The sequence below is a fragment of the Colius striatus genome, chromosome 12 (assembly GCF_028858725.1).
Source record: "Colius striatus isolate bColStr4 chromosome 12, bColStr4.1.hap1, whole genome shotgun sequence".
NCBI lineage: Eukaryota > Metazoa > Chordata > Aves > Coliiformes > Coliidae > Colius > Colius striatus.
Window position 1 is genome coordinate 11,980,577 of NC_084770.1, and position 26,752 is coordinate 12,007,328.

General features: G+C 38.4%; 1 protein-coding gene across 8 annotated transcripts in view; it reads left to right on the forward strand.

Moving 5' to 3' along the window:
- TFDP2 (transcription factor Dp-2) overlaps window positions 1-24,950 on the forward strand; it is a 55,878-nt gene extending 30,928 nt beyond the window's left edge. For 6 of the 8 annotated variants that reach the window (XM_062005492.1, XM_062005490.1, XM_062005496.1 and 3 more), the window contains 7 exons: window positions 1,299-1,461; window positions 1,988-2,134; window positions 3,677-3,745; window positions 5,399-5,550; window positions 9,528-9,694; window positions 15,505-15,610; window positions 16,491-24,950. In XM_062005492.1, coding sequence (XP_061861476.1) covers window positions 1,299-1,461; window positions 1,988-2,134; window positions 3,677-3,745; window positions 5,399-5,550; window positions 9,528-9,694; window positions 15,505-15,610; window positions 16,491-16,674 — 988 coding nt within the window. In that variant the 3' untranslated portion in view covers window positions 16,675-24,950. The remainder of the gene's footprint in view (window positions 1-1,298; window positions 1,462-1,987; window positions 2,135-3,676; window positions 3,746-5,398; window positions 5,551-9,527; window positions 9,695-15,504; window positions 15,611-16,490) is intronic. The other 2 variants (XM_062005495.1, XM_062005498.1) reach the window with 1 other exon arrangement.
- The last annotated feature ends 1,802 nt before the right edge of the window (window positions 24,951-26,752 follow it).

The following is a 26,752-nucleotide window of genomic DNA, read 5'->3' on the forward strand; positions in this document are numbered from 1 at the left end:
GTAAGTATTACTGAAGATATATTTTCTGTGTATGGTCATATCTGTTTTACCTCTTCAGATCTGCCCTTCAGAGAGATGGGTGTCCAGTTCCCCCTTTTCAAGAGTTTTCACTCCTCCATACCAAAGCTGTGTTGCATGTTAGTCCATGTAGTTATAATCATTACTCTTTGCTTTATCACTTCCCCAAAACTACATTTGATGTTACAGACAACATTTGGAGTTGTAAAAAACAAACACAACACACCTCCAGAAACAGGATTGGTCAAGTTTTCCATGTGATGAATACTTATAAACAGATGATCTTTTCCTTTGCTTCTGAAACTTGTGTGTATGCATTCAAAGTGGTTTTATTTGTTTACCTATCAGGGGGTCACTCAAATTCAATAACTCCGTAGGGATTAGGAGTGTTGCTCTTTTTGAAATCCTCTGATGTTCCTTTCCACTCTTCCTTTTCTTCTGTTCTGTTTTCTTAAATACATTCAACATTTTGGAAAGTATTCTTGTATTTTAATGTTTTTCTTAGCTGTTGACAGAACTAGGCTTTGTTTCTGTAAAATAACAGACCTCCCTGCAACACATTATCAAACCAACTTGTAAAACCATAATTAAAAAAACCCCAACACAGCTGAGCTTTTTAAAGGCTTGTGTTGAATTATGCATCCAAATCTAGCTTGTGTAATAAAACCAATTGCTCCCATTTTTCCCATTACTGTTATCTAAGCTCTCGCTTTTCTGGAGGAAGAAAGTGCATGGAAAACAACCCTGACAGTTGCCAATTATTAATGTGACACCATAAAAAACAATGAATGTGCATGTAATCTCCACCCCAAAAAAAATTCATATGTATTAGTCTTAATTATGCTGGCACAGATGTTAAACTTGGTTATGAGGAGAATGAAGAGTCTTTTTGCTGTATTGTAACCAGGAATGTCTGAGCCTCTCTATTTTAAGTATAAACCTGAGAGTTCCCTGTAAAGTTGTCTTCCAGGTATATAAACACCCTGTGATGTTTTCCCCCTTTTTTTGGTTGCTATTTTGCAAAACTACCTGGAGATTAATTACAAATCTATTTTTTTAAAGCATCTCCCCAGTAGCATGTGTTCAAATACTATCAATGTAGAGATTGCTGAGAAAGGAATCAACTTTTAAGAAACTGATTGAAAAAGCTGAGCAGTTTTATTTTCTATTTAGTACATGCTGCCATGAGTCCGAATTCCTGTTGCAAAAGGTAGACCTTTTGCTGTGTAACAAAGCAGCTTATTAACAGTGTATTGAAATAATTATTTTTCTTTTTACAGTAAGAGAAGCAAAAAAGGAGATAAAAATGGGAAGGGTCTGAGGCATTTTTCCATGAAAGTATGTGAGAAAGTTCAACGTAAAGGAACAACTTCATACAATGAGGTTGCTGATGAGCTGGTGTCAGAATTCACGAATTCCAACAGCCACCTAGCTACAGATTCAGTAAGTAGATGTGTGTTGAAATTTGTTACACCATTACAAAATTGTCTGGTTTATAGTGAAATTCTCATTCTGCACTGTCCTTCCAGACTCTGTACTTACTTTTACTTACCTAACTACTTCCCCAATGTAAAGACTTACCCTCTGGAATTTAAAAATGTAGAATTGAAATGAAGAGTTGAACTCCTTCTCAATTAAGCAAAATAGAGAAGTCTGCCAAAAGAATGATCTTTAACAAAAAGGCTACTCTTGTATTCACTGTATATGGTCTAGTCAGGCTTTTCAACAGACTTGCCATGATGGGATTTTCCTGCACAGAGGCTTCAAGCAGGACTGAAGCTTCTGTTTGCAACCAGACATGCTTGTGTGGTACCCAGGGAGCAGCACAGATGAAGGCATCCTGTTTTAACACCACTCTGACTTGAACTGCCACTTTAGCTTTTGGTCTGCTGTATATTTATGAAGAATGTGTTCAATCTTCTTTTCCCCTCTGAATTCTGTTGTAATCAATGCTACTTTGTTTTCTTAGCAGGCTTATGACCAGAAAAATATTAGACGGAGAGTTTACGATGCCCTTAACGTGCTGATGGCAATGAACATAATTTCAAAGGAGAAGAAAGAAATCAGATGGATCGGCCTTCCTACCAACTCAGCTCAGGAATGTCAGAATCTAGAGGTAAAATGAGGGGGATGGGAAATTCTCTGTAGTTGTGATAATGGAGCTGCTTTACTTTACAAGAGGGGTTGGGTTTTTTTCTCAATTTGCACCTGACTAGTTTTGATTCTTGCATACCATGAAAATACAACTTTTGATATTTAAATCAACTGAGGGGATATGTTTACATATGCTTACCTCAGCTTAGAAATAAAACCTATTTACTTGGCAAAAATGGGCATTGATTAAATCAAGAATTACTTCTAAAATTGAAGTCTGTAGTAGCCTGGATTAACCAAAAGAGTTTATGGTGCAGTTATGCTTACAAAATGCTACACATTTGAAAGGACATCATTTTTCTACTAGTATCTGTGCTTGCAAATGCCATTCAAAGAAAATTTAACTGAAAAGTGATTCCTGCTAGGATATCAAATATTAGTTATGACCTTGCACGGAAAAAAAAAAAAACAAGTTTTACTTACTGATTAGTTCCATGATTGTTCCAGCAGGCTAAGAGTTACCATGTTTTTGCAGGGATGCCAGAATTTATATGCACAAATGTTGCTTGTCCTTCAGGCCAAATGCTCTATAAATAAAAAGCACAAGTGACTATATTTACTGCAAAGTGCTGTAATGACTGTCTGCAGATACATCTTAAGATGTATCATATTTGTGATACCAGTGGCATTACAGAGCTTAAAAGGTGGGTGGGGTGCCTCTCCAGTACAGAACAATATTTTTTTGTGCAGGTTCATTTACATCAATTGTCTTTCTTGGTGTGCTAAGAAAAAAGCTTTTACTGTCCTCGTCCATTACAGTAACCTAGAAAATCCCTCCACCCAAGGAGTACACATATGCTCAACTGGGACATTCCAGAATTCTTAAGAACAGAGAGAAAAATATACATATTATATGTAATGATGTGAATGCATTATTTGCAGGACAGGTCAATGTTACACATATGGAACTTGAATTCCAGCGTGTCATCTAAAATGCTCATATACCATTCTCTGTTGCAGGCTCTAATTACATATGCACAAAATGGAAGCCAGGCACATTTCCTTAAAAAGTTGCTTCCTATGACAGAATAGAAAATAAAGCTGCATTTTCATGGTATGAAACTCACTGAAAGCTGTATAAAATGCCAACACTTCTTACAGTGTAATTCCATAATAAGATTACCAGTACAAACGTGAGAAATCCTTACAAAAAAGCTTGTTGTGTAGAAACCATATCTAAATTATATCTGTACTCTTTACTGGTTTTAAGAGTTATATATACAGAAAAAAAGTCATTATTTACTGTACTCTTAAGGAAGCATTTTAAACACTGAAGTGGCAGAGGGGGAAACCACCCCAAAAAGCAACGCTTTAAATAATGTAGGAGGGTTTAGGCCAGCTAAGTTTTAAAAGACTGCATCATTTAGTTTCAGTGGTTGAATGAAAAGGTAATGTAAGAGTTTACTATTTTTGGGAGCAGTGATAGAGTGCTGGCACCAACAGGATGATGAGGAAAAAAGGTAACTAAGTAATTATGTTGCTGCATTTACATTTATCATTTAAGATAGAAAAACAGAAGCGGATTGAAAGGATAAAGCAGAAGCGAGCCCAACTGCAAGAGCTGCTGCTGCAGGTACGTTGAATTGTAATTAGTTTTTTCTAGAAACAGAATATGAAGTGCAAATCTGACATGTTAGAGCTTTGGAAGTTCTTTCTAGATTTATTTAGCAGCTATGGTACACTAGGAAGAAAAGTTTCCCTGCTTGTGACCTTTCTGGATTGTGCGAGGGGGAACCTCTTACCCTCACTTTCTGGTTCTTTTTCTGCTCCTTTCTATGTAAGCAGCAGGCTGCAGCCACCTGCCACAGGCCGCTGAGAGCGTTCTGCTGAAGCTCTGTCAGCATTAGCAAGAATGGGAACAACTCACCAGTCCCCTTTGTTGACCCCCTCTCTCCCCAGAGTTACTTTTTCTGAGTAGTTCTTAATGGAAAATTTCTCTTTGATTCTAACCTATGAAATCTTATCACTGAACTAGTCTAAATCTGTAGAGTTGTTTTTGGGGAGAGAGGCATTTCTGGATCCTAAGAGTGGAGGGCGGGGAAATCCAGCACTTTCACATTCTGATGTTCACCTTTCAGATTTCTTCAGTTTTGGTTTTGATTGCAGAAATATATTTAAAATGCATCTTTGCTTATAAAGTAATATTTTAGAAAGACAGTTATGAGCATTCTTAAGGGCTCTGTTCTGTACACACTTTCAGTAGTTCAAATGCAATCAAACATTTTTATAAAGTGACAGGCAATAAGACTCAATATTTTTCCTGGTGTGTCTACATTGCCCTGATTTTCATTTACTTATATACACAACGAGCATTTAAATATCTTATGCCTCTCCTTTTTCATTGCCAAAAAACTGCTTCTCTGTCTAGGACACAATACAGATTCTATCTGTCTGACCTAAAAAATGATCAGCTTCTCTGTGACATTATCCTGGTGAAAGTAAGAACATTCAGGCCCTCTTAAATATTAGTCTGAAAGTGACAGAGTTGGCACTCCCTTATTCTCTAGAACTGTCATTATTTACTTATGTTCACTGTCAAATGGTTTACCAGTCCTTTGGGACTCTTATCCCTCTTAGCTTTAAGTGGAATAAGTAGTACTTCAAAATGGGTAAGTACAGTGTCTTCTAATCCCTCAAATAAGAATTTCCTCAAACCATATATTTTCATACATATGCAACTGGATATAAGACCTTAGTAGAGAGTGAGTGGTGTCACAAACAGCACCTGTTTCAAAACTTTCAGAGGAGAATTTTGAAACTAACACCCTGGAGAGACAAAAGAGGGTGATGGATGAGAAGGGGAAGAAAATACGGATCATGGGAAGTGGGGGAAATGATTTAATTTCTGTTAACTTTTATTTTAGTGTAACCAGCTCTAATCAGAGGTAATGATGCATGTAAAATAAGAGCAGACCGCTGACTCTGGTACCTTTCTAAAAGGGAGGGGTAACCACTCTCCAGCAAGCTTTTTTGCTCTTTTCATGTTTCTTCTCCAGGGATTGTGAAAGGGGGAATAGTTATTAGGATATATGTGAAAAAATTGTGTTTAACTGCTGTTCCTAGTGAACTTCACTGGTGCAAAGATGAAGTCAGACCACAACTTAACTTTTTGATAGAAAATTTGTGGTGGTACTGAGAGTTGGTAAATAAGCTACGAAGTTTCACTTCCTGGACGTAACTCATGTCTTCTCTTTTGCTGTCAGTGATCATTTCTTTCTTTTTACAGCAAATAGCATTCAAAAACTTGGTACAAAGAAATCAGCAAAATGAACAACAAAATCAAGGTCCTCCAGCTTTGAACTCAACTATCCAGCTGCCTTTCTTAATAATCAACACTAGCAAAAGAACAGTTATAGACTGCAGCATATCAAGTGATAAGTAAGTGTTTATGGAACTGGTTTTTAGAAATGTATTTTCTTTGTGTGCCATAATTTTTGTTTGAACAAATGAGTGAAATTTTTCTAGTTTACTAAAAGTAATTATGCATTTAAATTTGCTCTTGTCCCTTCAGGGAAGTGGGTTGGGTTTGGGTTTTTTTAGTATTTGATGCAACAGTAGTAATAGGAGTAAGTTTATCAACATTGTTTTGCAACCACTAGTTACAACAGACTGACTTACTTTAACTATTGCAAAAAGGCACTTCATACTGACATTTCCAAGAACATTCACTGCACAGAAAAAATAACTGAATGAAATTATATACGAGGATAGCATTAGCTTTTAATGAAGCCATGTGGAAGTGCGTCTGAATTTCTAATATGCCATGAGTATCTTTAGTCAGAAATATGAGGTGATTCACGTAACACAAAAGTAACATGATAATAACAACTTTGACAGTATCTTTTAATAGCAAAAGGGTTACACCTTGCTCTCTTGTATTGAACTTCAAGGCAATTTTATACAGCAAAAATAGTTTCTAGTAACCTAAACACTGATGTGCAAAAAAGCAGTGCTATTTAAAAGTTGAATTTTTGTAGAAAGCTAGATGAAGTCCAGTTCATCCTGTGACAAAACTTTTGGAATATTCCCATCAGCTCTGCAGGTCAGCAAGTAGGGAATTTTAGGATCAATATTGATTTAACTTCAGAATGCCCTTATTTTATAGGCATATGATACAGTTTTGAACACTTTAAAACAGTACTCTATTTTTAGGCTTGAAGTCATTACAAAGTTGAGTGATTTCATACTGAAACCTCAGAACCGTTGTCAGAGATTGAACTGGTATTTGGGATCTAGAAGTGTAACACTTCTACAGTCTCAAACTGTAAGAAAACACTACTACTAAAAAAGAGCACACCAAAATAAGTTGTTGATACTTCAGATTATATAACTCAGCTTCAGTATTACTGTCATCTGGAGATCATTAAGTGCACAACCCAAATTAAACAAGCCTTCCACTGGGGTTATTATTTGTGCAACTGATTAGTGGCAGCAGCAGTATGTAGATAAACAGTGCCAGAAACCACTAGTGTTTAAACCACTGTTAGATGGAGCAGCAGGCAGAAAAAGGGGTCACTCAGTGACTCAGATTCATTGGGGAGCAGCTGTGCTACAAAACCCCATTGCTGGTCAGCTTGAGTGCTTGCCCTTCACCTGGTTTCAGCCTCAGTTAATAACCCACAGTTGTAATGAGCTTACGTTTTCCTTTCTTCTCCAAAATAACATTTATACAAAGCACTGGTTGGGTGGTATAAATGATGCAAGAGCAGCTGATGTTAGAAAACCCAATGAAACAGATAAGCTAGTAAGTAACACTATTAGTTACTCAAAATTGCACTTACAGAGGATCTTCCAAAATAATAGCTTGGGAAAATACTACATATAAGGAAAATTTGGTATCATAAGGAACATAGGTATGTGTGTTCCAAGTATTTTCCATTGAAGAATAGGCTTTATCTAGCCAAACCAGAATGAAATATCCCACATGTAAAACAAAGAGGCTATTGGGCAAGTTTTGTTTAGAGTTTGAGAAGGCAGATGAGTGTCAAACAGCATTACTGGCAATGACAATTCTGAAGTTGGAGTAAAGAAAAGTAATCTTAAATAGGAGGGAATTAAATGGTGAAATTATGATAGGGATAAATGTACTTAGTGTATATGTTGCTTCCATATAAATTCTGTAGATGTTAGGAAAAAGAAAGGAACCAGAATACTTTGTTTTAAACAAGCATTCAGACACAACAGATGTACCAGAAACTTGGAAATTAGAACATCTCTGTTCTCATGGGAAATGCATTTGGTTTTGCATTAGTAGATACAGTGCTATACCTTAGAGGTGTTGGCTCATGCACCCTCAGATAAAGAACTGCCTGCAAGAGCAGAACATCCAGATGAAATTCGTTGATCAAATTTGCACTTACCATAGGAAAGTGACAGGAACTGTACCCACACTTTGCAGACCCAGGTCTCTGAATGTAGCTTTTAGAACCGAATAATAAGATGGCAGCCCAGTTGATCATTCTATAAGAACAAAAGTTGATTTCTCAATAATGGATAAATTAATGCTGGGAAATATTAGGAGAAAGGATAAGAAATGCAATGTAATACTAGGTACATATAGTGGTTTTATGTTTGGAATACTATATGCTGTACTTCTACTATACTAGAAAATGGAGAACAGTGGTTCACAGGTATCTATAAAATCATGGTTAACAGAAGGAATGTGCACAAAGAACAGCCGTACAGTTGCTTATTAAAATTCAGAGACATTAAGATACGAGGTGACAGCTTTTAGACACAAGTTTTTTTAACAGTCTATGCCAAACATGGCACCTGATATTGTTCATGCCAAAAGTTTTCCTGAGTTTGAAAAGGGGTCATGTCACGTCCATGAAAGAAAACCCTCAGATAACTATTAATGGCAAAGGCAGAAAGGGAGTAGTAGGGAGTCCCTATGTCAGAGGCTGCAGGTTGTTTAAAAGTGTACTGGAGAAAGAGTACTGCAAGTTTGTTTGGAAACTTGCAGGGAGGAAAAAGGAATTCTGCTCCCTTCTAGCATCCAGTATTTGACCACAACACATGGGAGGGGAAATGCAGAGCTATCAATAAATACAGCCTTTAATCCTCTACCAAAAAAACTGAATTCACTGAATTCAGCTATTACTTAGTTAACTACACAGCTTGCTGGTAGTAATTTGGTATGGCACTGGGCTCCCAGCTCCTATTTGTGTCAACAGAGTTACATGACTTGAGCTGCACCAGTCTAGGTAGCAGGAATGTCGTTGTACCAATTAAAGGTATCGTGTTACATCTTATTTTCCCTTTTAATGTGGTTATGTTTAAATAAATGTAACTACATAAACAATAGTAAGTGATTTAATAATAATTTAAGTAATTTAATAGTAATTTACAAGTAATACTGTATGAGTCACAAAACAAACGATGCCTATAACTGCCAATTACATCTAATGTGAAGCTTGTAGCTTTCTAGATGAACATTTTGTGTGTAGGCACAAAAGACATAACTTTTCCAAACTTGCTGGATCAAGTATAAGAAAATGAGTACAAAAACACCTATTAAGAAAATCCATGTGTGACGTGAGTTTGGACAGCTAATGGAAGACACACCACTACTATGATATCTCATGGGTGGGTTAATTTTCCAGGGATAACGGTTTTGTCAACAGGAAAGGAGGTTCTGGGACCTAGCCTTACTTTGTACCTCTTGGTCCAGGCTTTTAATAGCCTGTGATCATAGCATAAGGCCACTCTGGATGCCCCTGCATTTCTTACAGCTGCATTAAGTTTATATCACTATTTCACATTTTTGCACACATGCAATGAAAAAGAAGTTGAGAGTTCTGCAGCAGGAATGGGAGGTTGTGAACATACAGGAGTCTGAACAGACTGCTCTGCTAGCTGCATCGAAATGCATCCAAAACAGCAAAGTTATTCCAAGTTAAATAGGTCAGTTCACAGGAGGAGTGTTGGATGTTAGAACAGAAAGTGCAATGTAAAAGAAGCAAAACCAAAACAGTTATTTTGGTGACAGGACTGCAGGTGACCTTTAAAGCATTGGATTTAGTACAAGTGAAGGTTCATTTTCAGTAAGGCCTCCTTCTTCCCCTTTAAATCTGCTTAATGAGGTAGAAAATTTTAGACTTTCTTCCTGCAGTGGTGAAGCTACTTTAATTGAGAAAGTGCCATTTTAAACCCCGTAGGCATGCCAGTCACAGAAGCAGCAGAGAAAGCATTTGCTGCGGGTTTTTTTCCCCCTTAAGGACCCTTTACAGATAATGAAGAATCTAGACACTTACTGCAGTGCATCAAACAAAAAAAAAAAAAAAGGAAAAATAGGCAACCCCCCATAGTTGTGCTCTTACCAAAACCATCTCACTTTGACTTTTTCCATGCAGATTTGAATACCTCTTTAATTTCGATAACACTTTTGAGATTCATGATGACAGTGAGGTGCTGAAGAGAATGGGAATGTCCTTTGGGCTTGAGGCAGGCAAATGCTCAGCTGAGGACCTAAGAACTGCAAAATCACTGGTGCCAAAAGCTTTAGAAGGCTACATCACAGGTAAGTTAGAGGAGACTTTTAAATATGGTTCCTGATCGAATTCATAACATTAATTAATTGAACCAATGTAATGATATTAACCTACATAAGTACCTAGCATTTGAAGTTATGTGGGAGCTAGTAGGGTTGGTACATAAATGCAATGTTTTGAAGTTAATTTTGGAAGGTTTAGCATAGTTGTACTGTAAACATTTCACACTGATTTACAACTCCTGAGCGAGCTGTGGTATGAAGACATTCTTTTTTAATAACTAAATTGACAGCAAAGTGGGAGATGGTAGCTCTTCCCAGTTGAGGAGGAAAAGAGAAAGAGCATCGTGAATGGGTTGAGTGCAGTCCCTATGTGACTTGGCTGCATTCAAACATGACTGTGCCTGAGATAGGTGAACTCTGCTAAGAATTCCCCATACGTCCATCTGTGCAGCCATGCTCAGCGTACTCTCATACACGGTTGGTAGGCTCTCCTGGGTCATCATTTCCACACTTACTTAACATTCAAAACAGTGATACTTAGATAGTACAGATATCAGCATGGCCAGCAGGTGCCAGCTGAGAACAGAGCTGCTCTAAATAAGTCAAGAGGCTCTAGCTTTCCAGGATAAATGTCCCAAGCAGAGGCTTTTACCTCCCTTAGTCACACTTTCAACAGCTCACACTTCAATAGACTCAAACTTAGAACTCTTTCAGTGTTGCATCATTGGACTAGAGCTGCTAAAATTGGAATTACTTCCTTTAGTTAGTGTCAGACTGCATTCTTCTTGCTCTGCCCAAAGCTTAAACTTAGTCTAACATTTGCTCAAGTTTCTGGATGGACTTAATCAGTAAAGGAAGTGCTACCCAACAAGTTCCAGCACACAGACCTACATTTTTGAGGAAAGAGGTAACAGAGAATATAAATTCAATATAAATTTGAATTCAATTATATCCTGTAAAATTAGTCCATTTTAAATGGCTTCTGCAGGGGGGTTGGACTAGATGATATCTATAGGTCCCTTCCAACCCCTACCATTCTATGAGTCTATGAACATTTCAAACTACATCAAATGTGTTTCTGTTTATCAACACCTGTATTTTGCCGGTGTCCTTGTCCTGTGGGTTTTAAAACTGAGATCTGGTATTTTATTCATTCCATTTTGAAATGACACACCATCATAAGGCTGTACCGGTGCCAAAAAGAGAAGTTGAAAAAAAACTCTTGCAGGTTCATTCACATGATTTTACCACCAATGTAAAAGAAGGGAAAGGAGCAGAACCCACATATTTTCATAATGGTGCAGTCTTCAAGGTTACTTAATTGCTCCTATGTATTGAAATAGAAAGTTTAGTTTGCTTCTCATTTTAAACCTCCATTAATTTATCCTCAAAGCGTAGGCTTTCTTTACATTTGCAAAAATACCTGTGTCGTTACACAAATGAGCAAAACCATCTTTTAAAGATTAAGCAACATAACTACATGTCGAAACTAGTGTTTATTTTGAAGAAAAAAAAATTGTCACATCAATGTTCTACTTATCAGGTTTTTTACTGAAAGCATTTAAGGCAAAACAACTGTTCTTGTGAAAGAGAGGAACAGGTAGTACTGTGTTGCAAAAAAAAAAAACCGACACAGAAAAAAACCATTCTAAGATTACATATTCTTAAAGAATGTTGCCATTAGGGCTATTTCCCTAGTAGCAGACCAGCAGCCAGAAAGTTATCTAGAATTTTAATCATAAGAAATGTATTGATTTTATTTTTTACTCAAAATGCATCGAGGCAAGTTTTGTACTCTTCAGACATATGTTACATTCAGCTGTTCCAACCTCTGAAAAAAATAGGTCCAGTAGTGTTGTTACTAGAGAATGTACATTTTAAAGGTCTCTTTATCTTGCTTGTTACTTACACAATACTGATCTACAGTTAAGAGTATGAATTGCATAGTAGAGTTTTCTAATGGCAGTAACAGACAAATAAAGGAAACAGATTTAAATGTTTTCCACAATACCTGAAAAGCCAATGTTTGCCTCAGTATGTACTTTCAGTTCAGTCTAACTTCCCATTTTACCCTTGCCAGTCTTTATACAGTGTTTCTTCCACTGCCCCAGAAGGGAAATACAAGGCTCATCACTGGTTTTTAGAATTCATGGTTACTGCCATAGCTCTCATGATGGCACTTCAAAGTGCACTGGCTTCAATTACTACTATATAAGAAAAGCAAATCAAGATATCTTATTTATTCACTGAATACATTTATTACAATCAAGATTAAAGTTCTCCCAGGCTAGCTGACTCCGTGAACTCAACAGCTGTAGAAACCAGTCCTACTCTAATATGTAGGTAGAGCATTTCCCATACAATGTTAGTTTGACCTTAGCCTGGGTGTCTTGTCTTCAGTTAATTCCTGACTTCCAAACACTAGCAACAGTTTGTATTGTAATGCTAAACATGCCAAATAATTCACTTGGAACTGCAGAACTGATGTAATATGCATCAAAACCTTAACAGTGTATTTTCTTTGCAGGAAGATCATGTGTTTCAGCCATTTGATAAAAGCAGCGTCTTCTAGGCTTTCTATAGGTTTCATAATGTTTTAGCAAATAAAATCTATATAAAAATCCCCCAACATCTAAGTAGTACATTGCTACAGTCTTCATGTGTCTGACTGCTATTGAAATCAGCAGAATCCAAGGCGTATTAATATCATAAAAAATATTAGGTCTGTCTTTGTAACACATTTTTCTGTTGCCGGATTGTCACAATTGACGTGGAAGTCTAAAACTGACATGATTTGACCTTTTTTTTTCTTGTTTCCCAGAAGGGAGAAAGAGTAGAGGATACAACAACTTAAAGTGTTGCTTTAGCAACGTTGGTAATCCAGAAAAAGCGATAGACATACAGCAGACTGCACTACAACCATAATGCTTGCCTGCTTCTTGCTATGGAAGGAGCAGTGTTATTTCTGACACAATACTTGCCCCAGCTTAAGATAGTGTCCCAGGCTCACACAATCCTAATTACACATTGATGCCTATTTCTTCATTTTGACACAGCTACTTTCCTCTTCCCTCTCCATGAGCTGCCTCAGGGCACCAAAGTGTAGGCTTTTTATCTGGCAGAGGTGTTTCTGACAATTTAGTGCATGGAAATGTCTAAGGGTTCAGACTAGAACAGTTCAAGTATAAAGAAAGGAATGAGATTGCTGGATGAACAGAAATATGCCACTGAGACAAGTATAAACTCCTGTAGGACCATACTCGAAAGTAACATTCTGCGCCTTTTAAACCATGCGTATACCACAGGCAGTTAATGCAAAACCAAGTTCTGCCTTTGTCAATTGAATCCTCACTACAGATTAAAAACGTAGGAAATAAAAATTTGGGGGCACTAACAGTTGTGGTAACACTATCCCACTTGTATGTCTCCCACTAAGGCAGCAGGCACAGAAAGTGGTGCTGTGTTGGACCTTGATGTTATACTTCTTTATTCTTCTCTGCATGAGGAAATGCTCTGCCATCTACCTGCATAACAAGCCTTGACTGGAACATGGGCTAGAATTGGAACTGAAGAACTAAGAGTACCCAGTGAACAAGTGAGCTTGTTCACCTCTGACAATAAATCTACACAGCACTCGCACTTTTGCATTAGCTACTAAAGGCTATTGGGTATTTCTTTAGAGCACCTTCTCTTGTGTATCTACCTACTCCGTTTATCTCCTGCAAGAAATGCCAGTTCGTAATAAGGATGCTGCTTTTAGATTGGACTGTAGCACCTTGGGAAGTTTTTTCCAAGCTGCTTGCCCTAGTCCATAACTGTAGCTATTAGTAATTTGTCTACTCTGCTAGAAGTACTATCTTTTCACTGTAGGCAGACTTCTATTTTGACAGTCCTTTCCAGATGGGAAATGGCTTCTTATTCTCCCCATCTTTCACAAACTTCCTCTTTTCCCTGGCTGCTCAGAGCTCACTGGAAAAATAGAATTTAGAAATAGAAGGGAATGAAGGTACAAGGCAGGGATATGCTTCTGTGAACTTTCGGCCTTATGCCTAAAATCCATACTTTCCTTCACCTTGCTCTTCAAAAAAAAGCTAACTAGCTATTATCCCAAAACATTCATAAAGCACAAGATTACGAGCAGCAACTTGTTATTCTTCTGGAATATTAAGCATGTACACACAGGTACATCCCTTCAAAAGACCAGGGACTAACAGTGATACATCTCTAATCCCCTTTATTAATCTAAATGCAATGCAGGCATTCCAAATGGTTCAGCCTCCTTCCGCAAAGATGGGAGGCTGTCAGAACATGTTCTCTGCAAAAACCAACCTCCATTTAGGGCAATCTTGATGAAAGCCATCCAGCTACGTCTACATTCAACTATTCTCATCTCTGCCATCCTCACAGATCACCCTAAAGCTGCCACTTAATGTTTTCTGTCACGTTCTGAAGACTCTGCTGGCCGGAACATCAGCCTTGCTTTGTAATGCCATGTATATACCTCACTGCTAGCACAGCACAAAACAAGGAAGCCCCTGAATCCCAAGGGAGGGTGAGCCAAGCTTAAACACTTGAAAAGTTACACCACTTAAAACAGTACGCCATCACATCTCAAGGAGCCCAGGCTTAACAAGAACATGGGAGGACAAATGAGAAAGCTTATGTAACAAACACATTTCATTTCTTAACTGCTATTATAGATCATTTCTAGACAAAATATGAACACTACAATCCCATCTTACTGCCACTGTGCTGTACAGAACAGAGGTTTGCTTAGGCATAGAAATTAACAGTAAGGACTGTAATTCCTGGTTTAACGAATCCAGCTGGAACCACATGCAAGCACCATGAAAAACAACTAGACAATCTTGACAACTTGATTTTGATTTTAACTTTGTATTGAGGTAGAATTTGTGTAGGTCAATAGAAACAAATTAAAAACATCTCACACTCCCCCTCCCCCCCAAAAAAAAAATCCCTTCAGTGTAATTGGGTTAATGGACTTGTTTTGCTGGTTCTCTTGGCAGAAATGTGTGTAACTGGAAACAACTGACAGGCATTACTTGTAAGGGAATTTGAAAACAAATACTGTGAGGGTTGTAGGTAACCCATTCACATCACTCAGAAGGCTTTTAACAAAATACCTAAGGAATTCAGCATTATTGTAAAAACATTTTAATCCTAAAATTCCCTATTCCATATCTCCCTAGGGAGAAGGCTTACTGACACACCACATACAGTGTACAACTCTTTCATACTCTTGGCACAAGACCTTTGACATGGTCTGCTCACATCCACAGCCCACTACCAGTGCTGCATTACAGCCAGTGATGAGACTAAGATGAAACTGCCTTTGGCCATCAGAACACACAAAACAAACATATACTGCTGTGGGAGCTTCACTGCAAGACCTCCAACCCTCACAAGTACTGTTCCATTTATACCTTCACCAAGTGTAACAGCAGATCAACTCGTAGCAGAAAGTCTCCATGAAGGACTCAAACACTATTTCAGATACCTGCTTTTGCATACAGCTACTAGCCAGGGCCATCTGCAGTGGGAATTCTCTGCAGACACAGGGAACAGCTTCACAGAAATAACCACAGTTCTGAGTCTGAGGGAACATACAACTTGAGTGCATCCACAAACACTGGGGAGTTGATAAAATTTCATCTTGATTCAGCAGGACATATCTACAGTATAAAATCAACTCAAGCTACTGGAACTTTCGCTTCTACACTAAGGAATTCTAACTGTAAAGAGAATGCACATTTAAGATTGTAAAAGGAAGAAAAAAAATAGGTAACTATAATAAATACAATTATGTTTTCTTCTAGATATGTCTGCAGGATTTTCATGGATAAACCAAGGGTTACTTTCAAGTTCAGCACAAGCAGTTTCAAACTTAGATGTAGCAGGAGGCACTTCTGATGCTAAATTAAGGTAAAGAAAATATTTTTTTTTTATTCAAGTATAGTGATATGTGCTTGTGCAACTTCCAGCAGCCTCATTATTTCATACCATTTAGATGCAGGAAATGAGGTGTTTTCTATTCTGATTGATTCTTGATGGTGAAAAAGCCTTTTCTTCTTTGTTCCTTGGTAATTATATTTGAAAGGTCAAATCAACATGTTTTGAATTTTGAATACAATAGTTACTTTCTGTGCATATTTCAAAATATTAGAATTGCTTCCAAGTCCTTATTATAAAGACAGAGCTTTTCTAATTAACCTTAAATTCCTGCCTGGGCATGGACTACAAATAGGTGACTACATGTGGAATAAAGCCTGATCATACTTCTGAGGAATACAAAAGAATGTTTGGTGTCTAAATGCACTACTGCTTGTGAACTCTCACAGAAGTTTAGTCCACACAGCCTACTCACAATTTTAAATTAAAAACCAACCAACCACCCATTAAAAAACAAACCCACCTCAACAACCATGCGTGACCTGTACCTTAAAAAATGGAAGGAGGGACTATTCTGCACCAGGTTCTTCCTCATGGCATTTAATAGCTTAATTTCATATTACTAACATTTTTGTGTATTGACAAAGCTGTGAAGGATTTATTCTTTAAGCTTTCTTCAGCTTCAGCAATTCTACTAGATGACTATGAAAAAAAAGGCACCCAGTAGTCTTTTTCATGCGACTTTCCAATATGTTAACAGTATTCATAACTATTAGCTGTGTTACATTTCAAGCTTTTGGATTTTTCCTTGTTAGTAGTATTTCTATAACTAAAGGAAAAGCTGAAGCCAAAAAGAAAGCTTAAAACTCCGTGCAAAAAACCCTAAACTTCAACATTTCTGTCGTTTTGATAGTGAGAATCCAGGGTTGTGTCTGGATGCTGAAGTGGCCTTAGCAACTGGGCAGTTACTTGCCCGTTGCAGTCAACAGTCCAGCAGTGCAACATCACACTACTCTGAATCACGGGGAGAAACTCCATGCTCATTCAATGATGAAGATGAAGAGGATGAAGATGAGGACTCTTCTTCCCCAGAATAAGGACAGTAAAAAACAGAATATACAAAATGCTGCTCATCAATATTTTTAATGGGAGCTCCTGTTCGGATTTCATTTAAGTTTCTTGCCTTGGTGTGCACTGTGTTCAGTGAAGCAAAATGGAAGCTTCAGAACAGATTCATCCACAGTCGAAATTGAAAACTTGTAACTGAACACAGAGTGACATGCAGACACAGGGCAAGGTTTTTATCAACCATCACCAAGGAAAAGAACAAAGTCCCTGGAGATTTGGCAAAGTTCCCATTTTCCATTTTGGGACATTCTGTCTCAAGTCTCTGTCTTCCCCTTATCTTTGCCAGATGGAGGAGAAAACAGAGTCAGTCAACAAATGCCAATTCTTGTATTGTCTCTTGGCTGTGCTACCTTTAGAAAGTAGGGGAGAGAGAGCACATGCCTATGTGCTAAAATAGCTATTTAAAACTATCTTATATGAACACTGTCCTAGGGGAAAGGGGCTGTTAGAATGTTTGCTTTTTACTGTTCAACTTGCTGTATAGAAGATTCTTAAAGTAATATAATTTGCAAGTGATTAAATGAATCTTGAAATAGTTTAAGTCCATTTTAGATACTCTCAAAGTAAAAATAGTATGTCTCTTTTGAAAGGTTCATATGTTCATTTCTACTGCAGACCTAATTTATTATAAATGATTATTCTTAGCCATTATTAAACAGTCAGGATGAAAACAGCAGTATTTTCTGCACCAGCTTTTTTCAAGCAAAAGAAGTTTTAAAAAAAAAAAAAATATTTCTAGATTATAGTGTATCCAGTATAGCTTCTCCTTTCCTGTTCTAACTTTATAATCCCTTTGATTTTATGTTGGGATATCTGTTGGGTTGTTTTTTTTAACAAAAGCCTCTATGTTCAGGATCTGGGGCAGCATGTATTTAAGGCAGTATTTTCCAATTCAGGGTGGGTGGGTCACATAACTAAGTCATAGGCTGAGATTCTTGGGAAAAAAAATTAAAGTTCATCAATATATCATCTCATGTTTTGCATTCTAGTAAGCTTTGATTCTGATAGACTCACTTCCTTAAAATGAACTTCTGTTGCACTCACCTTGATGCACCTTTGAAAAATAGTAGTACTGAACCACTTAAAATAATGTGTGTCTAAAATTACACGTGAATCCCATGTGAACCGTTAAATTAGACTTGCAACCAGAGGCTCCATAAATGTTTCTGTGTTTTGAAACACTATTTCTTGATTCTACGTTCAGAGGCTGTTCTATAGTTAATGTCACATCCATTCAAACATCTTTTTTGTAAAAAAAACAAAACAAAAAAGAGCAAAACACACTGCAAATGTACCCTTCCCGTGGGGTGAATGGATCCTTGCCACGGGGCTCCAACGTACAATACTTTAACTAGTTTTGAAGTTAACTATTTTTAATTAGGTCAATCCAGTTTCAAATAGCATCACTTCTTTTTAGTTTTTATACTGTATGTAGATAGTTGACCCAAGTCCCCACGTATTAATTGGCTCAACTGACAGTAGCCTTGGCCCTGTTCTGGGTTGTGCCATGAGGCACAGTGGTGTGGTGCCATGTGCGAGAGCAGAGTCAGCAATCCATATCCCCTAAGCACACAGGACATCCACATCACCTTGTACAGACAAATGAGACCCAAGAACACCAGGCCTGAGCCAGCGAGATAAGCTGAGGCTCCAGCTGAAAAGGTACCTGGTGGTTGTACAGGAGTCAGCCCACAACTAGCTGCACACAGGACAGGTACAGCTGTGAGGAGCATACAAGCACACCTGTATTAAAAACTAGGAACTTTTCACAGATAGTGGAAAGTACCTCCGGCATTTGAGGTGCAGTCAGGGAGGCGCCTTTACTTAGCTCTTCTTGCTCAGTCAAGAGCGATGTCTAGCTTATACAAATGAACTGCACGTGCACATTGAGAGAATTCCTATATGCCTACCATGCTATTCACCCTCTGAACCAGACTGTTGCATGCTCACAGCAGACTGAAGTATTTACACCACCTCACTTCAACAAAATCTGTAACACTACCTCTATAAGAAGAAAAGCTTTACAAACACAAAATAATCTTGCTGAGAGAGTCAATGCAGTTGAAGTGGCTCACTTCTGAAACGAGGAAGAGAGGGTAACAGGTACTCCAGGCATATAACTCTGGAATTCTCAGCTTCATGAATGACAGTTCATTGAAACAGAGATCATTGCTTTTTGAAAAATTGGGGATTTTTCCAAAAATTGCCCTGTCAGCTTTCATTGGAGAGGGCAGATCAAAGATACTTGATATATGTAGGATCCTAAGGAACTCCTAGAGGGGAACATTTTCTAAAGTTGTTATTCCCCCCTCCTCACATTTAAATTTACCCTTTGTTCACATTCCCACTCACGATCTGTGTTTAAAGCCAGCGAAACACTGAACAACTACTGAAGAGCACTTTGAACTGTAAGAACATGGCAAAAAAAGGCTTCTTGCCCAGAAATGGAATGTATTTTATTAGCAGTCAGTGTGCTTTCTGCTTTACAAGAGGAAGATCTCCAGTGGCATCTTCCTTCCATTGATATAAGTCCTTCAAAGAAGCAGACTGCACAGCTACTTGCTTTCTGACAAACTTCAAGCTATCAACTTAAAAATCTAGGAGCACATACCATTTAGTATAAAGACAGTCAAACCAAGACTTTAGAAGTTAGTTTTCCTGAACTAGTTGAATACAAAGGACAAAACAAGTTAGAACATTTAGAAGAAACTTCAAAAGGAAATTATTTCCTTGGGATTCTTTGTGCCAAGTTCCAGTTGAAGTTCAACTAAAGCACTGTGGTCCTGTGGTTACACTAAAGTCTGGGAACTAGGAGAATTTTGAGCCTTATCCAGTCACAGTCACTCATGTATGATCTCAGGAAAGCCTTGCTTTGATCTTGTTGATCTTAGCTGATGTATTTAAAACCCACAATCCCCCAAGCAAAACAGGTAAATGCAAGACCTCAAAAACTGCATCTGTTGCATCTGAACTGAGCTCTGAGCAATTATGAGGAGCAAGGAGACTATCAAGCAACTACATGGGTCCTGCTAAGCTAATGGCAGTAGTTGTGCTCAGTTGCCTTCCCTCCCACCGAGAGGCAGCAGCAGATACCTTCAGAAGCAAGTGGTCATTAGCAAGATGTGTTCCCATTTTCTATTCAGTTAACCATCAGCCTCTAGTGTCTCATGCAGTACCCTAGACATTTTTTGGTATGAAACAAGTAGCAACTGGTACTAGATGGTATCAGTGTAAGAAAAAGTTAACATTTACAGTTTCATGTGTGGTATGTTTCTGTGTTTTGAAACACTTATTTCTTGGTTCTGCATTCAGAATGCACTTGGCTACAAGTAATATAATGCTCTGTATAAATGCTTTTTAATGCATTTCAGTAAACAGCTTTATTTCTGGACTTACTTTATGGTGCTTGAAAAATCTAAATTTGACCTGGAAAAAACTGTCAGCACCACAAAGTAGATGAAAAAAAACTAGCATTTTTCTAGTAATTGAAAATCTGACATACTGTTTGTGAATTTTGGTTTTTAACATTGTTGATACTGGTATGCCAGTCTTCTCATTTCAACACTGGAATTAATGGCAACAGTCCATCTCATCTAAGAAAGTATACGTATCAGAGCAAATACTAAAGCAAATGACACCAGTTTAACTAAAGGTATGACTTTAACAAGCTACACTGTAGCTATTTCCATTTTGGTTAAGAGCTTTATTTTTTTTTAAGCTATAGCTTGCAAATACTCCCAGTCCTTTTGTGTTGTTGGAAATTGTTCAGCACACAGAATACCCACAGGACTTGTAACTCAGCCTGAAGTAACATTATGTTAAAAGATTTAATCACCAAATTTTAATCATTTTTTGTTATTGTTCTTGAATAAAAACAAAACCCTCAAGTTCATACATAAGATGATGCTTGAGTTTAGAATTCCATAGTTAAGGTTTTAAATATCAAGAGCTCTTTCTTCTTGACCATATTCACCATTTTAACTCAAGAGCATGGCTGAAACTTAGTATTTGAGCACTGGGTGATATTCCTTTTTATAATTAACTGTCATTTTATCAAGAAGACTTTCCTTTTAGTGAATTAAAGGCACTGGGGCTTTGGATTTATGTAAAAACAAAGCTAGGAACTACAAGGTACAGTAAATAGTAAACAAGCCAAGTTATCTTCTGACTGACTCACCCAATATTTGTATCTTTTCATTACAGGAGTCTCTCATGAACTTAAGCATTTTAAATACCCAGATATAGTGAAGCTGAAAAAAGACTGTATGAGCTTTAAAAATTTTTATTTAAAAAATTCTAGTAATAATCATACTTCAAAGTGACATCCTTCTGCATACCAACAGCTTAATCAGTTTTAAAGAAAGAAATGCTGCAGCTGAGTGACTCCAAGGCCTGGTACATTTTACAGCTCACAGAATCACAGAATCATTACAGTTGGAAAAGATCTTTAAGATCAAGTCCAACCACTCACTTCACACTGCCAAGCTCATCACCAAACTAAACTATGTCCTTCAGTTCTTCATCTATGGGTCTTCTGAGTATCTCTAGGGACAGCAAATCTACTCCTACCAGCTCCCTGGGCAGTCTGTTCCAATGCTTAATAACCCTCTCAGTGAAAAAAAATTCTTCTAATATCCATTCTAAACCTCCCTGGAACAACTTGAACACATTTACTTGTATTCTATCACTCATTACTGAAGAGAAGAGATCGACCTCCACCTTGCTACAGCTCCCCTTCAGGTAGTTGTAGGGAGTGGTCATGTCTCCCCTCAGCCTCCTCCAGACTGAACACCCCCAGTTCCCTCAGCTGCTCCTCATCTGACTTGCGCTCCAGACCCTTCACCAGCCCCAGTGCCCATCTCTGGACATGCTCCAGCTCCTCAGTGTCCCTCTGGGAGTGAGGGGCCCAACAGTGAACACAGCACTCAAGGTGCAGCCTCCCCAGCGCTGAGTACAAGGGGACAAATCACTTCCTTGGTCCTGCTGGTCACACTATTTCTGATACAAGACAGGATGCCATCGGCCTTCTTGGCCACCTGGGCACACTGCTGGCTCATGGTCAGCCAGCTGTTGATTAACACCCTCAGGTCCTTTTCCCCAAGACAGCTCTCAAGCTACCCTGCCCCAAGCCTGTAGTGTTGCCTGGGGTTGTTGTACCTCAAGTGTAGAACCTGGCATTTGGCCTTTTTTAACCTCATACAATCAGCCTTGGGCCATCTATCCAGCCTGTCCAGGTCCCTCTGGAGAGCCTTCCTGTCCTTCCTACACACCCACCCCACTTGGTGTCATCTGCAAATCTGCTGAGGGTGCACTCAATCCCCTCATCCAGATCATTGATAAATGAGCCGAAAGCATCTCAGCCTTCAGCCGAGGGAAATGGTGCCTGTTGCAGCATTACTGATGAACAAGGAAGAGGCAAAGGACTGCTGATCTATTTACTGTGGGTTTGTTTTTTAAAGTATGCCACTTCTTAAATTCTGATCTCTGCCTAGAAGTAATATGGCAATAAACCATTTATAATTTCAGATTATCATAGACCTACCCTTGCAAGTAATGTCAACAACTCTAAATACTTCATTTTCTGCTGGCAGGTGTTCACATAAGCAAATACTAATACTGTGAAACTTCCTGAAAGTCTCCTTCCTTAGACTCAGACAAGTTCCGAAAACAGACTACCTCTTTCCCATTTAGCTCTTAAAAATACTCCCCAGACTGAATTCTAAGGGGCTGTGAGCAACTCTTCTCCCCTGGATCAAAGTATATTGCCAAAAAATCCCCACAATCAACATTACTTCCAGTTGTTCATTCCTTCTGCTAAGTATTACTGTCCTTTCAAGCTGCTATAGAGCTGCTCACCCAAGTACTGCCTCATTCCACCTCATTGCCTGAGCTGGCATCCATGGGTACCCGGCCCAGCTGTCACTGCCAGGGGAGGGAATGCTCATGAATGCAGTCCAACAGTAACAACCGAAGGGGCTGGTTATCAAGTGCATATTCATTCTCCATCTTTAAATACTCTCACCTCGTCTGGCCTACCCCAAAGATCAACCTAAACCAAAACACTCTCTTTCTGTTTACATCTCTTTGACATTACGCGAGAATCCAACATTTAGAATATCCAGGACACCAAAAATCCCTGCTCAAAACTGGGCAGAAGAAGCATCTGAAAGCTAACCCTCCAGATCCCAGGAGAAAGCCTCCTACTTAGGAACAACATGGAACAAAAGAACAACGTATTTTTTTCTGTTCTCCAATATGAAAAGGAGGCTGGCCTGGATCAGGTCAGTATCTGTGTGAGGGCCATGATCATTCCAAACAGATACAGGAATCCCTCAGTAGCCCAGACTTGCATCTCTTTTTAGTTTTATCTAGAGTGGCAACCATTCTTTCCTAACTTCTCTAAATACTCAACACTGCCTAGGTGTAGGTGCTTTAGATATATTAATAAGGTGGGATAGCAGGATATAGATATGTAAAATTTAAATCCAGTTGTATGTGTAAACCAAACTCATCTATGCAGTATATAGGAAGCTTTTTCCAAGATGAAAAGAGTCCCTAACCCAGGCTGAGCGAAACAGAGGAATCAGTCCTTAGCACTGTTTGGTCCTTGTACCTTCCGTGACACAGCAATGGCACACCCATAAGACTAAGGCAGTCAAAGAGCAAAAAACTTTTTAGGTCATGTACAATTCTGAACAGCCACAAAAGTCAAAACACAAAAAAAAAATCAGTCTCCATTTTCCCGTGAGTTTGTTAATCTCTAATGTAACTTAAGAATGAGTAGATTGGTTGCACTAAAGCAGGGGTTAAATAGCTCTCACAGAAATTCCCTAGGAAAATACTAGCTGAAACACAACCCATCACACAAGTTTCTAGTACGTTCTCCTGTCTCTAAAGCCAGGCTGTATGTATGAAAAATACTTCAGAAAAGTGTATACAAGTGTTACAACACTGTGTCTCACAAGCACCTGTGAAAAAATTAATCCTGCTTTGAGTAAACCTGGAAGAATAGGGATACAAATTCAATCTCATTCCTGGGACCCAGGCACCAACCTTATTGTGTGCATGTCCCTCACCACATCACAAGTAAGCAGCCAGCCAGCAGAGGCACAGCTTTACCACAGTGTCTGTGTGCTGGGCTTCAGTCACCTGGCACAGATCCACCCCTTGGCCGTGGTTAATGCTAAGCACGTGCCAGCCGAGGCAGCCACTGCCACACACAGGAGCTGATGACAAGGCAGGTCTGTCTGAGCCCCGTTAGAGCAGCACTTGTTAACATGCTCTGTGTTCTACAGAGAAGGAAGTTGTAGAGATGCTTCTTTAAAAAAAAGAAAAAAAAAAAAGCAGAAACCACTTGGCAGTCTGTTAACTTTTCTGTGAAAGAAGAGGGATTTTCTTTCTTTAAAATGAGGCCAGTCATGGAGAAAGCTATTTCATGACCTCTTTCAATGCTGAACTCGAGGAGGGTTTGTAAACATGGTGGGTGGGAAGAAAAGAAGCACTGACAAATCCAGTTTCTGAGGATGCTACCTATGGGATCTGAATTTTAAATTAATTTTAAATTAATCTTACTCCCCCCCTCCCCCAACACACATACTGGCGTAAAGTATCTCACAGACACCTCGGCAGAAATTTGTCTCCCTTTTCTTGTGCTCTAGTCTTATGTCTTCAGGAAAGTCCAAGTTGCCCATTCATCTTTTAAACAACTTGCTGCACGTTTTTGAATTCTCCACACATTTCTTTCTTTCCAAATACCTTTATAAAGTTTTATTTTTGCAGAAAGATTGCTATTAAGCTATGCTGATTTTTTGTCTTGATCAAATAGTGTTAATCTCTACTACCACATTGTATGTGGTTAGAAGTAGTGTAAAAAAGAATGAGGTAGTATTATATGTGCTTTAAACACTGACAAAGATATAAAAGAAAAATGCATATACAAAGTTTTACTTTCCTAATAGGAACACTGGCATTTGCAAATAGTATATTTGAACCAATAGGAAATATTACTTTGTAGTAGCAAACACTTTGTAAATAAAAACTTGTTATTTTTTTAATGGAAATTTTATAGAGGAAGCTATTTCTGTATACTCAATGGATCCCATGTTTACTGAAAATGCTGCAAGTGGGAACTGCACATTGCAAATGCGGGTGGGGAGCAGACAAGTCTGATAGAAAACTATGTATGCTTTGGAGAAAACATCCAGTTGTCTGTGAACAGCAATGTAAAGCTTAACTGTAGAAGACCTGAATAAAAGAATTTCAAGGCAACAGGATCAGGCTTGTTTTTGAGAAAAACATTGTGGAAAAAAGGTTGCTCAAGGTTAATGTTGACAGTACCCATCCCTCATGTGGGAAAAAAAAAAGGAAACCTCTTAGTGTACAATGTAATGTCCAGGAAATATTGCAGCCTTGGGTGTTTGAAATAAAAATGGTCATTGCGGCCTCACTCGTAGTTTACCGTTCAGAAAACCTTAGTATGCCATTATCCAGGGAAAGATGCCAGACCTCTGAAATTGTTACATTTGGACAAAGTAACTTACCAAATGTTTAGGAATATTACTGTCCCTCTCTCATCAAGACATGCAGCCAAACTATACCCAAGAGAAGGCCTCAGAAATGGTTCATTCTTTGCCACATCAAACTGAATGCATGTTTCACCCAGACTCTTTCAGTTTTCTTAAAAGTGTTAGGTCCTTCTATGTCACAGTCAAGTCTGCTAGGAAGGAACCCAAGGGGTTCTGCTCAGCACCCTGTATTCCAGTTCTCTATGTGCTGCCCTTGCGTCTCGTGCTAAGTCATTCTTGTGTAGTAACCAGAACATTACAGACCCCTTTCATTTACAATGCAGTGGCAGATTCAGAAGGACATTTTCGGTAATAGATCTGAGAGACTCCAGTTAGTCCCAGATAACTAAAAACTCTTATGTGGTTTAATTGGAGAACTGAGAAGGTACAGTCTTTCAGTAATAAAGAGATTGCTTATTTTAGGAAAAAATAAAGTTGTCTAAAAACCTATACCTCCTTTTGTGTCAGTGCTGTACAAGCTGCTGCCAGAAGGATACTGGAACATTAAACTAACAGTGAAGTTTGTTGGAATAAACACTCTCCTCTAAAGAATCTAAAAGGACAGGGTTTTGTTGTAAGCTACTTTATTTCTTTATACCACGTTTTCACCTGGGGAATCTCACCCCCAGGAGCTCAACACAGAGACAGAGAAAATGTTAAAGTATAAAAGCTCTTTTATTCCTCCAAGAAAGAAGTACTTGGCCTGGTTCTCTAGGAACGGAGATGTCTGCAAACAGCTCGCTCTGATATTACAAATGCTTCTGGTTAGACTTTCTTTGAATGTCTAATAAGACAGTATTGTACAAACTGTTTTATATTTGTATGTTTGCTAAAGAAAAGAAACCACCGATTTCCCCCTCCTAGAAAACAGAAAAAGAAAACCACTGATTCTGTGTAGGATTATTATTCATTAAACTTCATTAAATTTCGTCTCAACCCCAAGTGTAGGATAGGAGATAAATCTGAACAATACTTCATTGTGGAAGGCCATGGTCACGAGTAATGTCCCTGATTCTGTGTGATTTGTGTAGGTTGCTCCTGAACACGGTTCAGCTTTAGTGCAGCGAGCCCATCCCTCGTCTGCCTGAAGAACAAAAACATCTTTGCTCTTGAGGTCCTACTTAGTAACAAATTCCTATTCTGTTGCTCCTACTGTAGATCATTTAAAAGGCTCAAAAATCTAACAGCACTGGGATTGTCTCCTTGCTGAAACCACTGTTCAAGGGTAACAAAACACAGCCAAGTGTCCATATATACTTTACAGGATAAACCATCAGTCATCTGTCACAATGGTTAAAACAAGTCTGTCACACTGAAAAAAACCACAAGCTGTTGAAGGATTTGCATTCCTGACTGGACAACTGATTACTGCTTTGATTTTGTATGTTCCAAGGATCCCTCACCAGACAGTCAGAGAACTCACACACAGATACTGAAAACCATTGTCCTTGCCACAGAAGAGCAGGAAGGGTCAGTAAAAGCC